Here is a 15,466-nt window from a genome sequence, read left to right on the forward strand (position 1 = left end):
TTTAGGGAAAAAAAAAAAAAATCATAACATAAACATGTGGATCTATTCCACAGATTTTCTCTTAAACCAAAGCCTAAATGTAGAATGCTTCTGTGTTCTACAACAAAGCTTCAAAATCACATTCATTATGCAAAAAATGCAACTCTTGAAAATAATGATGAAATAGCTGCATCCCAGTTATGTTTCTGTTGCTCATAACCAATGTGTTTGAGTAGGAGTTGTACCCTCAGAAAACTGCATAAATTCTTGAGAGTAAGTGTTTTTACCTTGTCTGGCTTGTGAGCTTAAAGCCAACTATGGATTCCTTATTCAGGCCAACTGCTTCAATGTTGATCACATCATCCACTTCTGGCTCTGTGGCAATGAACACCAATGGAAACTTCCAAAGGCCTCCTGTAGTACACTGAATTGTGACAGTTGCCTCATTCCTTAAAATTTCAGATAAAAACAGTCAATAGATAGAGAAACATTATAAAGCATGAATGGATTAATGTACAAAAAAACCTTTGTGTAGAAGTAAACTACAGTAAAATGAAAATAAAAATTACTTTAAACCAGAATATATCCCTAATTTTGCATGGTGTATATCAGATAAACTTGACTGGAATGTAGATTAAATAGTGCTAGATATTTAAAGCAAATTACAAGAATGAACATAATAGGAAAGTAACACTCCTGACCCAGCCATGAGATTTCATTCTTCTTCTGCTTGATGTCTCTTGAATAAAAAAGAAAAAAACAACTACATTTATTTTACTCATTATTCTTTATTTACAGTGATGATAGGGAAGAATTTTGTGCAGAACATATTAGCAGTCCATATTAGGATCAAATTGATCTGACAAAGGTCTATGTACTTAAGAAAAATGCCAGACTGATGCCTTTGGCCCATCTAAGAGAATCAGTGCTGTAGATTCTGACAATAACAGAACTAATTAATTGCAGTCACTGAGTCCTCTGCACAAAGCCTAAGCTTCAAATACACAAAGATAAAAAATGCAACCCAAACTTAAAAATAATAAAATCATTAAATAAAAATGTGAGCGTAGGAATGAAAACGCTTTTCTAAATTCACCTCCCTCTGGCACAATGGCACTGAATTGGGTGGGTTGATCATTCTTATTAAAGGTTTGCTCTTTGTTTATTTTTTGACCTTCTGGAGTGCTACAAATATAGAGCAACTTCCTGCCTCCTAAAGGTTAATTTTTTCCTGCAATCCATGATACTCAGGAGTGACTGGTTCCTAACACTCCTGGTAAAGTTGGGACTCTGGATTTACTTTTTCCCTGCAGGTCTCTAAAGCTTCTTTTCAGCCTCCTCCTGAGCCACATTTGATTGTACCTAAAGGAAGGGTCAACTTCCCTCTCTCCAAAAGGATCTTCCTTCAACAGTTGCCTTTTAAAGAAGGAAGATTTTCTTATGCAAACCAAAGCACATACATAATTTGTCACATCACAATTATAAAAAAGAAGAATTTCCTGTGGATCATTTTTACTGGGGCAGTAGAAACTAATTTCAAATTCAACTGTCCCACACAGTCAAAGAATATGCACACATGCTTGTCCAGGAAAAGTTTTCCAAGACCCACAGATCATCTTGTTTGTATATTTTTTTATGAATTATGAGAACAAATAATTTTCATTGGAAGTATTTCAATACTCCAATGCTTAGAAGCAAAACAATGCACACACAGAGTATGGAAGTAACTCAACAGAACCATCTCACAGGAACTAAAAAGAAACACTCATTTTAACATCAAAGATAACATACTGAGAAGGAGCAAGGGAGAAAATTTAAAGCAGTAGATGTCAGAGGTGAAAACAAAGTGAAGAAAAGAATGCAGGAAAATTATTATGGAAGCAAGAGTGTGCAGACGGGATTTCATTAAATGTTATTTTGGTAGTAAGGAACACGATCTTACCTCATTGGTTTGCTAGGTACAAACACTACATTAAAGATCAGAGTCACAATTCTGGATTCTGTATCCCATTCTTTCTCAACCAGGTGTATACCAACCAAAGAGTCTAGCTGAGATCTAATTTCATCTGATTGATATTGCAATTCATACAGAAACTCCAGTGTTGCAGGAGAACCTAAATGATACAGGAGAAAAATATCAGCCTCTGTGTGCTGTAACTTCACACAGTTGGCTCAGTGTTACAATTCTTCCATTTGTTATTAAAAATAACAAATAAGTAAAACTAGCAATTATCTAAAACTTAAGTGATTCCCTTCTGACTGCATAATAAAATCTTCCCATTCATATGAAAGGCTTTATGGTTTCCAGCAAAATAGAAGCTGGAAAACTTACTTGAGATATGTGAATGGTAATAGCAATATTGCTCTGGCTGGTGAGATATTTCTAGTTCATCAGCCAAATGAAAATTTCATAATACTGAGTAATGCTATTGGGACAATTGAAAAAAAAAAATCATTAAGGCCATCAATGCCATTGATGGCTGCAAGCCTGAGAAACAAAATACAGAGAAATAGTGAAGATGTCACCAGCAGCCTCTTCTCTTATTCCCTGAAGCAGGTATGAAAAGGCCAAGTAGTAATGACATAAAAATAAACAGCTGAGCTTCTTGAATCAAATGTCTCCTCCAGCTGTAATAAAGGAAACTGAGATATTCAGTATGCAATAGTAATTTGTGCACAGAAGGGAAAATTTCTATGAGGAAAAGAATCTCAAGCTGCTAATCCATTTAAAAGTTTTACACATTTTATGGATGAGAAGTGTTTTAACACAACCATTAACTCCTGTAGGAGATTGCATTTTGCTATGACCACCTATCTCAGGGCACATTTTGAATTTGCAGAGCTGAGTACAAATGTACAGAACTGCTGTGTGTGCATCCCTGCACATATCCTGGCTGCACAGTGCCAGGCAGCTGCAGAGTTAATTCCCAAGGCCTTCTGACTCAGAAGTCTAAAATACAGATGACAGATTTGTTTATATAAAAAGTCCAAGAGACAACATTGGAGAAAAGCTTAGCTTGGTACTGCCAATCTGTAAAACCACCCAAATTTAAATGAGTATGGAGATGCTTCCCACACTTCTTGTCCTTTGTCCCTCTCTGAAATGCACAATTTCCTCTTCCCACTTCAGCAGCTAACAGGAGGCGTGAACTTTTATTGCTTCGTTTTTGTTGCTTCATTTTTATAACACAAAGATTAAGAAATGTAGCAGCTTATACCGAACCATTTGTAACTCTTTAGAGTAATTCAGAGACCTCTGTACAATATATACCAGATTAGAGTCATACAGATTTAAGGAAAGTATTATGACCAGCATATGGGATTGTCAATCACAGTAGATTATATACACATTGAGTACCAAAAGGATTTCCATGTGTTGATCAATATATAGAGGGATTTCATTACATTAAATGTAATCTGTTAAAATTAAATCCAACATGAAAATTTTCTCCCACAGTCTATAAAATTCAGGACCATCCTACATTGTTTCATGCTTGCTGTTTTTCCATTTGAAAAATGTAATGCTTATGTCATGCATTCAGATTCCAACACAGCCCAAGGCTTTTAGGAGTCACCCTTGACAAATGCTAGAACATGAAGATTCAGATGCTGACAATCAATGGAAGAGAAAGGATGACAAAATCTGGAGCATTTCATAGTGGAAAAAAATTGCAGCTGTTGAGCAGATGTTTCTTTCAACAGTTACATCACACAATGATACTCAGGAAAAGCTTATTTTATAGTTCAGGTGCTAGGAAGACAACATTGGGAGCTGCATACTGCTTTTAATATCCAGACATTTGGGTTTGGTTTGACAGATATATATATCTATATATCTATATCTATCTATCTATCTATCTATCTATCTATCTATCTATCTATCTATCTATCTATCTATCTATCTTCTTAGTCAGAAGCAATTACTTTTTTTTTTTTTCCTGTTCCAGGCTGTTTTGCAACCTGTTCTATGCTTATATTAAGTAATTAGTTAAAATATTTTATACTTCTAACGTTTAAAGAAAAAATGATGCTTTTATGAATGCCAATATTTGGAATCTTGTTATATTGGTCCCTTCAGCTCATTTTGATCTAGACTGCTGATCTAGTTTAGCACTGCTAAAAAATGTAAAACATGTTTTTCATCACAGCTGCCCTGAAGACTCCTATATTATCATGCTGTGGGAATTCTCTGTGAAATGTTAATATTTGATTCTAGCAATCCTGTAAAACGTGCTGCTTAAATAAACTGGCAGAACTTAGAAGGAAAAAAAAAAGGTATGAAACAGATAGGAAATTGTCCAATTTTTCAAATTCTCTTGACTCTTAAAATTTCCAGTTTCAATTAAAATGGCAGAAGATATAAAACATGGAGATAGAACTATCATTTTCTTTAAAGCAAAGTCAAATACAATATAACATACTGCTGAAATAGGCCTTGACCCTTTAGGCTCAATTCTTTGTATTCTTTCATCCAGTTTTCTCTTCATTTTGGTTAATTTTTTTTTTCTTAAAAATCACAATTTTTAATACAGGCAAAATACTTGTTTTATCTAATGCAAGATGTAAAATACACATTCAAATATAAAAGTATGCCCCACTTAATCTACTTGTGTTCTGTAAATAGAAAGCAGCAGGGAGAGCTTTAGACACATCTGACTCAACACAGAGATATTTATCAATCCAAACACTGGGAAGATATAAGCATGTTATTTATATACAGCTAGTTAAATATAGGGAATAGAAAGTCTGATTATAAAAAAAACCCATTTCTTTCTATTTTCTGAATAATATTTTGCCTTATTTAAGTAAGAATAGAAAATATATTCTGAGATAATTATTCTAAGACAATTTTTTTAATCATTAAACATTTCTTCTTTTGAGAAGCAATTAATCTCAGTCTTCAAGTGTTTTCATTTGTGTACATAAAGATTTGTAAAAAAGTAGTATGCATTTAAGCAACACTTGTGTATGCAAAGCTACAGAAGCACCTATGTTTCAAAAGAAACTAAGCTTTGCAGCTATACAGAATATGAGGTGGCTGTCATTTATTTGCAAGTGCCAGTAAGAACACTGCTCCAAAAGCTCTGGAATAAAAATGTTGGTGTTTGTTTAAATAGCCTCTAAGAAGATGAAAAGATACAGACCACATGAAAGCTCCAAGGACTTTACACTCTAGGCATAAAAATTGGTGAAATGTGAATTTTTGTGACTGCTAGATTTACTGTAGAACTAATTAATACATGCATGCATCTAAAATTAATGCATCTAAACTTTAAAGAACTATTCTAACGGGTTCACAAAATAGGAATCCCAGAAATTCAAATAACATTTTAGTGGAAAAGAACCTGTTTTCAAGGTTCAAAAGAATTAATAACAAAGACATTTGTAGATGGGCCTATCCCCTAGAGAAGGCAGTGAAAGGCCTACTGGATATTTCTGACCTCAGACAGTTTCACAGTGTCAGGAATGAAGCATTTGTACCTCCCTCCTGTTTCTGAAAAGTGAGTGTCTGATTTCACAGAGCACCAGTTCACTATACACTGCATTTCCTAACAATCCCATGGCCCTGGCCTGGGGGTGCAGATCCCCATGGATACCTGGGGGGCTCTGCCTGTCTGAGCTCTCCACAGAGCCTAACCCACAGCACACCTGGTGACACAACCATGGCAAAAGGAGCATCTCCAGGGACACCTTTACTTCCACAGTCTCCCATTTCCCATGAGACAGATGGAAATTAAAACTCTGACGGAAACATGCTCAGACTGCAAAAGTGCTTGTCCTCATTGCAGATGCTTTTTCCTTGGATGGATGCAGTGAAACAGAGCTGTGAATGAATTCACTTAACTGCTCTTATTTGCAGTCATTTCATAAAGGAGGGAAGCACAATCACCAAATACAAACATGTAATTAAAGCCCAGGCATTCATAAATTTGCAGTTTCATGCTTTGCATAAACCAGATTAATTATATTCACTTGGTGCTGAATGTAACACTTCACTCACACTGATTTCTTTGCTGATTCTGATAATTCTCCAAGGCTGTGTCCATTGTGGCCATAACACATAACAAAGACTTCTTCCCCTCTTGATTTAATAGTCCCCAAACTGCTAACACAGAAACTACAAAAACAAAAATCAACTACTCATTTCTACCAGGTATCTGGCATCTAATCTTCACCTTTCAAATCTTCTGAAATATCTTTTCTCATAGCCCCTATCAGTTCTCATCTGACACTTGTCCTTTCGCTGCTTCTCCATTGTCTTCCAGGAGTTTTCACATAGACCCTGCTGGAACTCAGCAGGCACTGCAGTATGAGCATTAAATATGCAGTTCTGCCTCTCCAACAAAAGCAGAGGCAGACAGAACACATCATTGTACAGCAGATTAAAAAATTTTAATGCTGTTTTCAAGTCAATATTCAAATAAACAGCAAAAATTGAATTTGAAAGAGTAATAGAGGAAAAAAAGTAAAAAAAAAAATTATCAAGAACATCCTAACACTAAGTAGACTTCATGTGGGTAGCAAGAGATGAGATCTCAACTGAAAATTATATATATATCAATATCTATATCTACGGATATCTCACTGTAAATGTCACAACTAAGGGATAATAGCAGCAGAACAAACAAATTGCATAAAACCCCCAAAAACCCAAAGATCTGGCTATAGTTAAATATGCCTTTCACCAGATTTCTTCATACAGGTAGAAAAGAGCTGTATATATGGAGCATTACAAATAAAAGCAAAGATAACATAACCTTACTAAATTCCAAATACCAAATTAAACTCATAAAAATTAATGGACAAAAAAGGTGATATCCTTCTGTTGATAATAAAATTATTGATCCTCATAGGAATTCAAGGAAGTTCTCAACATAGAGAACTTACATATATCTTTATATCTCTTCTCTTCAAGTTTTTCTATTTCCATATCCAGCCAAAAACTTTCATCTGTATCTTCAAGGCTCTACAAAAATTCCTGGTTTATCCACACATTTTTTTCACCCTGCATCCCACTGCCTCATTCCTTAGCAACAGGAATGCTTCTTTCCTAAATTTTCTCTTACATTCAATTTTTGTTTCCTAATTTTTCTCTTTCAAAACACTTCTTTAAAAGACTTATCTGCTTCTAAGCCAAGTTTCTACTGTAAAGAAGCAGCAAAAAGCATTCCCCCACCTTTTTTTCTTTTTTTTTTTTTTTTTTTTTTTGGAATGTATTTCTTCGAAACACTGCATAGTTTAGTGAATGAAATGGAAGCCTGTGAACCCATTTCCTGTAAATGAAACACATGGTGTGCATCCAGTATGACTCCTTACTGCTTGTTTCTACATATTCTCTCTCTCTGAATCCCTTTTTCACTAATTCTCTTTTTACTCTGCCTCCATACATCCCTTTCAACACTTTCTTTATTATCATATTACTTGCATAGTAAGTTGAAGCAAAAACCTCTGAAAAATTAAAAGGATGCTCTTCAGCCCAAAGGATCTCACTTTATTTGCCTTTTGTCTGGCTTTCAACTCAGATTTGTACACTACCCTATAAATTCCTACTATAAAGGAAACAAATAAAATTTAATTCTTCATTACCATTATAATCCTTTCTCAACAAGTTCCCTTTCTAATTTAATCATGTCTTCATTTAGCCAGAAACTTTGGCAGATAAAGATCACATCTGTACCTTGGCACAGAAACATCAAAGCAGCTTCTTCAGAAATATATCTCCTTATTTAGTCTTAACTCACACAGACATTTTTTCCATGGCATCCAGAGTAATTTGCCTCACTTTCAATGTTGCCCACAGAAATCAGTAACAACTCAAGTTGACTTTTAACCTAACCATTCTATTTGAATTGGCACACACGGAGGCTAAATTGAAAACCCACAACACCATTTTCTCAATAGTTCTTGACAGTTTTACACTATACTATGGTCTATTACAAAAGCATGCACTTATATCTGCTGGCTTTTTTTAATATACAAAAGTGATCCACGGAGAGTGGAACACAGCACTTGATCACTAGGGTCACATTCATTTGCTTTCTTTTCTTTACCCAACAGATTGCATTCAGTTACACGTAAAACAGAACATCTATCACACAGGGTAGTGTAAATTACTATAAGACATTTCATCTCATGTGAGCTACTCAATTGTGTTATTTTTTAGACACAAATCAAGTTCCAGAATTAATAAAAGTTCTGCATAGTAAATTTCTGAAGTTTCACTCTCGTCTTCCACAGCTGGCTTGAAGAAAGAGTGATGGTTCAAGGTTATTACCTCATTCAGAGTTCTGTGGTGATTCTATGTAACTTCTATTTACTTGCCTTATAGTTTCAATATCTACCTGTATCTCCAAAGCTTCAGATCAATTTGCTCTTAAACTGTCAAACAGGCCTGATGCAGTAATTTATAAAAACATAAAGTTTTACACATTCTACAAAACAATGGGGGAAGTTTGTTGGGGAATTTTTGTGTCATGTTCTATTGGAAATGTGTAGTGTGGGAGAGATAAAGGAGACCTAGAGATAATAACTTCATTTTCTGTAAGAACAACAAAACTTGAACAATGCAACTTCAGAGACAGAAGACAAGGACAAAGAATTTTGTCACAGAAATGACAATAGGATATAATAACCTGGAAATGGAAGAGCACTGGGGATAAGCTTGTTGCACGCATACGGTGTTTTACTACAGTGACTGTCAGATGAATTTTCTAAGGCAAATTTAAGTGCATAAATCCTCTGTTTTTCTATGACAAAAAGCATTGGAACACAGCTGAGAGACAGGAAACCACTGTCCCAGAAAAACTTAAGAAGTTTGCATCTTAAGGGGTTTGACTATCAGTCCCATAAATAATGAGAAAAAAATTCAGAAAAAAAGTGGAAATTAATGCAGACAGATCATTGTTAGGTGTTATGATGCTCCAGAAGGACAGTTAAGGTCCTAAAGAACTATGTTGGCTATGGTTCTTATTTACAGAAGCCTCCCCAAAATATCTTTACAAAACAAGGGTGTAGTGGTTCTGTTTCTGTTGGAAGTAATACTTCCTGATCACCCAACCAAAGAGATTACAGAAAATTCTGTGAGCAAGAAAGGGGAGAAAGAGCAATCACAAAAATACAGCAATTAAAGTAATTAATATGCTCTTCCAGCTAATTATATTGCCTAGGTTTTTCTTATCCATTAGCTCAAATAATTTTAAGGGATATCTATTTGCGTGTTCTTGTTTCAGGCATTATTTGGGCTAGTCAATCAGTTCTTTTGTTCTTCTCATGTTTCCTGGATCCACATCATACTGAGGAGTAGCACCTGGAGGAATTTAATTATTTCTGGGTTTGTATTATTTATTGTTTTGGCAATTTTGTGAAAATGAAAAAATAACTTCAGATTAGTTTATAATTGATCTGGTTCCCTTTAAATGCTGAATATTTAAAGTGAGCATGATTTTGCATAAGTATCAGAAAGTAATTTTAATTAGCATAATGATGGTTCTCATTTCTAAGGCTTACAGATTTTAACATTTTATAAAATGGCAAGGAAACACAAATGAATGACTCCTGCAAACAGAAATAAAAGCCGTTCCCAACTGCCTGCTCACAATTCATGAGTTCATTTTTTGCTAGTATTTGTTGCTGTTGTTCTAGTTATATTAAGAAATGGAAGTAGGAGGGCTTACTTACGAGATAAAAAATTGTGCTGCATTTTTTCCTCTTTTTTAATGGACTCAGTGATAGCCTTGTATACCAACAAGAACTATTTGACCTTCTTCATTAAAATGCCTGGCATTATTTCAGTTCAATAATGGAAATAAACAATACATCAAATCTCTCCAATGCTTCACTCATAAATAAAGAAACAAACAGGCATATGTAAACAAAAATTATGTAGCTGACAAAATAATCCATCTAAGACTTTCAGTTCTCTTCTGATGCTTTCTATTTTGACTTCTACTAGTTTTCTGTTTTCCATCAGGAGTTGCCACCTCTAACAACAAAGCAATAATCCATAACAAAGTGTCTCAATTGTTGGTTCACTGCCTTGTCAACAGTTTCATTTTACCATCGATCACTGCATTCATCAACTCTAAATCCAAAGCAAACACTTTGTTATCCTTTCTTTTATTTCTTGCATAGAAAGAAAATCTAATTAATATAACTATAATTTTCCCATCCTCAAGGACTTAAAAAATAATGCCATGGATATTCTGACAATAAAGAAATGGCTTAAGTAGGATATAGGGCCATCTTCATCATTGTTATCCTCTTCATACTGCTTTCAGTATTAACCTGCTACACTTTATCAGCCATCACATTAACATCTCTGGATGAGAGATCAAGTCTATAAAGATACCTTGCTCTCCAAAGATATCTTTGGCCATACCCAATTTTATTGACCTTATATCTTAAAGGAGAGCCTCCTGATCCAGATCCATCACATTAAATGGGAATGTAGTGCAATCCATACCACTGGCTAACACAAAATCCTGCTGGGGATGGTAAAAAGCTTTTTAATGTGTGTTTGGATATGTTTTCATTCTTTGCTGGTTTCAAAGAGGTGCTTTAATGAAATGAAAGAATATAGAGCCTTTTGTATAATCTGATGAGTTTCAGGAATATTAAGTAGTTGCTGTAAAGGATTTATAAACAGTGAAACAAAGAGTACAGATACATTCTGTATAATTGATGCCAATGTACATTATGGATTAGAGTACCTGAAAAATGTTATTTCACTCTCAGGTGCAGTTGAACTGTCCATCTGTTTAGTCTGAGTTCAGAATGGCTCTAAAACTTGGTTATAACATAAACCAAGCTCATACCTCTGCTACCCCACAGAACCTGGGCAGCACTATTCCCCTCCAAGGGAAATGAAACCTTCCCAGAAATCAGAACTCAGGAGCAAGGAGCCAAAACCAGCTGCTGTGAGGAGAGCTATGAATTAATAAAGATGAGGGAAGTTAATGAGAAACACTCAGCCCTTGTGGCTGGCTTATGAGATAAAGGGAAGCAATTGAAAGGGAAAGGGTACAAAGGGCCACTACAAAGACACAAAGCTGTGAATGTCAAATGTCAGTCAAACATCCACAACTGATTTGTTGTGAATGTTTGATTTTTTACTTAGAAGATTGTGCAAATTTAAATATGTTTTCATTCTCCACTGAATATTTAAAACCAAAAAATAGCAAGCTTTACACTTATTTGGATGAATCTCAGCTCTTAAATTTCCTTTAGTGAAAAAGATATCTTTAGAGCCATATGTAAGAAAACATGAAAAATACACTGAGGGTGAAAATAGGCATTTAATGCAACTGAAGATTATTTTTTTAAAAGGCTTATAATGTATTTGCTATGTCTAAAATATTAACATTTCATTATTTGATCCCGGGAACTTTGCTGGCTTCTGAACAAGAAATTATGTTATTGAGGATAAGTATTTAGATAGCACCTCCTTTCTTAAGAAATTGTAGTAGCTTTCTGTGTCAAATGCACTACTCTGTATTGGATGAAATTGAATTTTTTATGTAAAAGACGTGCTTGGATATTTTTCACTTTACAAGAATTTATACTTGTCCAAATAATTTAAATGCTGAAGCACAGTATTAGCTGTTTAAATCTGATCTGCCAGTAATTATCATCATTTATCCTTGGCTGTAAAAACTGCTTACTACACATCACACAGGCACTCTGATGAATCACTCTTTCAGAAGGGAAAAAAATGAAGAACAGTGTGCCAGACTGTTATCTTAAAGGTTTAGGCTTTTATTTATGTTATTTCTAGTAGACTGCAGAAAGCTCAGATAGAACCAGTTAATTTTCTTCCTAACAGGCCTCAATTCATCTATCAATAATGGCATTAAAATGTCATTGAAAACTATGAAAAACAGAGTGTTAAAAATGATCTTACTACCTATGGTGTAAAGCACTTCATTACCAGACTTCTTACTTAAAAAGATGCAATGCCCCAAATCAATGTCTTGTATCATGTGCAGAAGCCAGTGTTAATAAATTATTCCTATGAATAAAACAAGAACTAGACATCATGAATCTGCAAGACTTTCCAAATGCTGCCTCAGCTTGCTCACTGCACTTTTTTCTTGCCAATTCAGATGTCACCATTTTGGAGGGAAATAGCCCAGGTGTGTTTAAGGCAGCACTCTCATGTGTGACCAGCCAATAATGAGCTAAATCTGTTACTATATGATTAAAAAAAAAAAAAAAAAAAAAAAAAAAAAAAAAAAAAAAAAAAGTGCCTTTTATCTTGATGGAGAATCATTCTCAAAAGGCTGAACAAAGTTTTATAATAATATTTACAGTCCTCCAAAGAGGAAAGAATGACAACTTCACATCCTTTTGCTTTACTGGATTCACCACTATCACTTTGTAATATGAGAGTGTAAGATGATAATATGTCCAGAAAATAAATTACCTTTGACTCAGCAATATGAGAATATAAAATTTTAAAAAGTAATTATTAATATTAGCCAATCAGTAAGCATATGCTGTGCAAGCTCTTTTCAGCAGTTCAACTTCAGATCTCCTTCAATTTTAAAAGCTTTTAGAAATAAAATCTGTTCAATGATCTGGACAGTAATTGCTGATATGAGATTACATTGATCAGTGTGCACAGCATTTGCAGGTTTGCATGAAAATTGGCCTTCTAGGAAGGATGTAATGCATCTTGATTTACCTTTTATAGCTATTCACTTTTTCTGCTATTTGGCAGGACATTTTCTGTAACATGGGATTCCTGCAAAGCCTCTGTTAGAACAGACTGCAAATGGCAGAAATGGGACACAAAAGCCAAGTTTGCCTGCCCTTCCAACTGATTACCTGATAGACTTCAATTAAGGCAACATCTGTAAACTCATCTTTTACCACTTTGAACAAAGTCAGAGTACATGTGAAATCCCTTCCCTCATCTACAGCCAAGTTAAACACACATTAGTCTGTCTCATGTTTTGCATCATAATTATTAAATAACATTTTCCTTGTAAAGGAGGATGACTTTGACCCTTTCCAAGGTGCACAATTTTCTAATTTGTTGTAGTGACTACAGAAATACTGGTGTTACAGCAGTAACAAGCATTCTTTCCTTACTACCTGTATGCTGTACCATTATATTTTGAGGAGAGGTGTATTTTGAAAAGCTGCTGTATCTGAATAAATTGATTTTCACTGTGTTCTCAGCAGATTAACAGTAAGTAGAAGCTATCTTTTTACAAAGTTTTATTTCTTCTTTCAAAAAGTCCTCCTTCTTCAATCCATTCTGATACCAATATTGACCTGCTGATGGGAATGCATCTTACAAACCTACAGATAAATGTCTCCTGGCAATGCTTACACAGACATATATTTTCTAACTGCAGACTTTGGGCTCTCTTTTAAAGGAAAAGTTGTATGCAAGCCTTACATGCAGGCTAAATTTAAAAAATGGGAAGGTTTAGGTTCATCGGTGCCTACAGCTGCAGACAAAAAGTTAAACAAATACCCTACACTAGAAAAATGGTAGAAATATGGACTGGGAAAATTTGCCTAAACCTCACTCATTGTCGTGGCAGAGCTGCACATCTGGTGATGTACATATTTGAAATTTTCCTAAAATTGTATGATATCAAAGCTATTCTTACCATCAGTGCCTTCTGGGGGGTTGGAGGACACCTCCACATCAACCACAGCAGAATTCCCTGCAGCAGGCAGAGCAGTGGCAGCAGGCAACACTCCAATCAGCAGCAGCTCTACTCTCTGCTCCAGCCTCTGCCTGGCCTGGCAGCGAACCACAACTGCAGAAAAGCAAAAACATCTCATTTGCAAAGCATCTTGATTTTAACAAAGCAATTAAACACAGGAGCTAAATGTGCTTACAGAAAGACAGAGTTACAGTAAGGAGCAAGACAACTAGAAGTTTTTCCCAACCTCCACTATTTTTTCTGTTGTGGTGATGTAGTAGAAAATATTGCTAAACAAACAAAAATCTGTTCAATTAGTTTCCAATAGCACTTGCAAATTTCTCTCTTTAATCATGAAATCTTCAGTTTAGTTCAACTGCTAAAAGGAATTATAGCATAGTTTGAAATAAGCCAGTAAGAAAGGAAGACTGAAAACAAAAAAACAAAACAAAACAAAACAAAAGTTTTAAGATCAAATGAAAGAATATTAAGTTACTCTTTGCTTTCTTAGTTTAAGAATACTGTTATTCACACTTCATCTTTAATAGAAATATGCCAGAATAAAAAGCATTTTTGCACGAATTTCTGTTTCATAGAACTTCCTTCAGTTCAGTGAGTGATTTTAATTTACTGCTTGCAAAGTATGTCCTTTTCATTACAAAGCTGTTAGGTTTTAGCTTTTACATTAATTTTTATAAAGCTTATTTCATAGGTATTTTTTCTGGTTTTTTCATATTTACTGGCACAGAAAAAGAAGAAAATTACATAAAAGTACTGAAAAAATATTTTCCCAAAGAAACGACCTAGAACTTCCTAGAGTTCTGGGAATCAAAATGAAAAATAACAGCTGACCACATATTTCTCAGTTTCAAGGTTCAAAAGTAATTTTAATCAGAGTTAGACCCAATGTTTCTTCAAAATTAACTCTGAAATTAACATTAGGAATTAATGATCAATAATTTGCAGCCATACCATATTGCATCATTATGCAGTGTTTAAAAAAGAGAGGAAGGAAACCCCTTTTCTTGATATCATATTTATTTTGCTTCATCTTTCAGTTCTGGCACTTTATTCACTACCATAACTCTGCAGAATATATAATTACACAAGTTCAGTTCAATTTCCTTTCTCCCTTGGTCTTTCCTTGTTTAACACGGTGTACATAATTTCTAGAGATCTCTTAGAATTTCCATGAGGAAAAGTTACTGAAATAGTTAAAAACACATCTTTTTGTTTAAATGTATGACCTGATATTTAAAAATAGATTACATTCTCTGTATTCAACTAGTTCACCAAATGTTTCAGATTACTGTGTGCATATTTTGTCATTTTTCTATTCTACAGTTAATCTTGCTACCAAAATTGAATTTCCATTTTCTCTTTCCTAAATGGCTAAGTAATAATTATAAATAAAATCCAGATACATCTAGGGTTTGATTGGACAAGTCCCTTGAGCAGCTGGTTGGATTGATGACCCCCAGTGGTCCCCTCCAATTGAAATTGTTGTATGCTTCTTCAACTCTACACTCTACAGGAATTAACAGAATATTCCAGATGATCCTCCATTTGTAATCACTTTTATAAGATAGCCAAGGTATCATCTACTTAACATGTACTACATGGGTTGTGCCCACTGATCATTTTAATTAGTCTCATGAGATAGAAAGCCAAGTGACTTCTAGAAGTTTAAGTACATTAAGATGCAAATAAGAATGACCCAAAGATGAACTCTCTAATATACCAGGAAAGCAGTTCAGGGTTTTGACACAGAAACTTGTAGCCTCCAGGCAATTCTAATAAATGTCTGCATTAAAAGAGATGATGAT

The 15,466-nt window shown here is 34.6% G+C and overlaps 1 protein-coding gene across 1 annotated transcript in view; it reads right to left on the minus strand.

The window, feature by feature from the left end:
• The window catches only part of CFAP47 (cilia and flagella associated protein 47), a 258,137-nt gene that overhangs the window by 21,247 nt on the left and 221,424 nt on the right, over positions 1-15,466 (minus strand). The window contains exons 60-62 of the mRNA XM_079305151.1: positions 13,602-13,754; positions 1,922-2,093; positions 267-428 (exon numbers count right to left, since the gene is read on the minus strand). Of these exons, the coding sequence (XP_079161277.1) occupies positions 267-428; positions 1,922-2,093; positions 13,602-13,754 (487 nt within the window). The remainder of the gene's footprint in view (positions 1-266; positions 429-1,921; positions 2,094-13,601; positions 13,755-15,466) is intronic.

Source organism: Erithacus rubecula, assembly GCF_903797595.1.
Source record: "Erithacus rubecula genome assembly, chromosome: 1".
In the NCBI taxonomy this organism is placed as follows: domain Eukaryota; kingdom Metazoa; phylum Chordata; class Aves; order Passeriformes; family Muscicapidae; genus Erithacus; species Erithacus rubecula.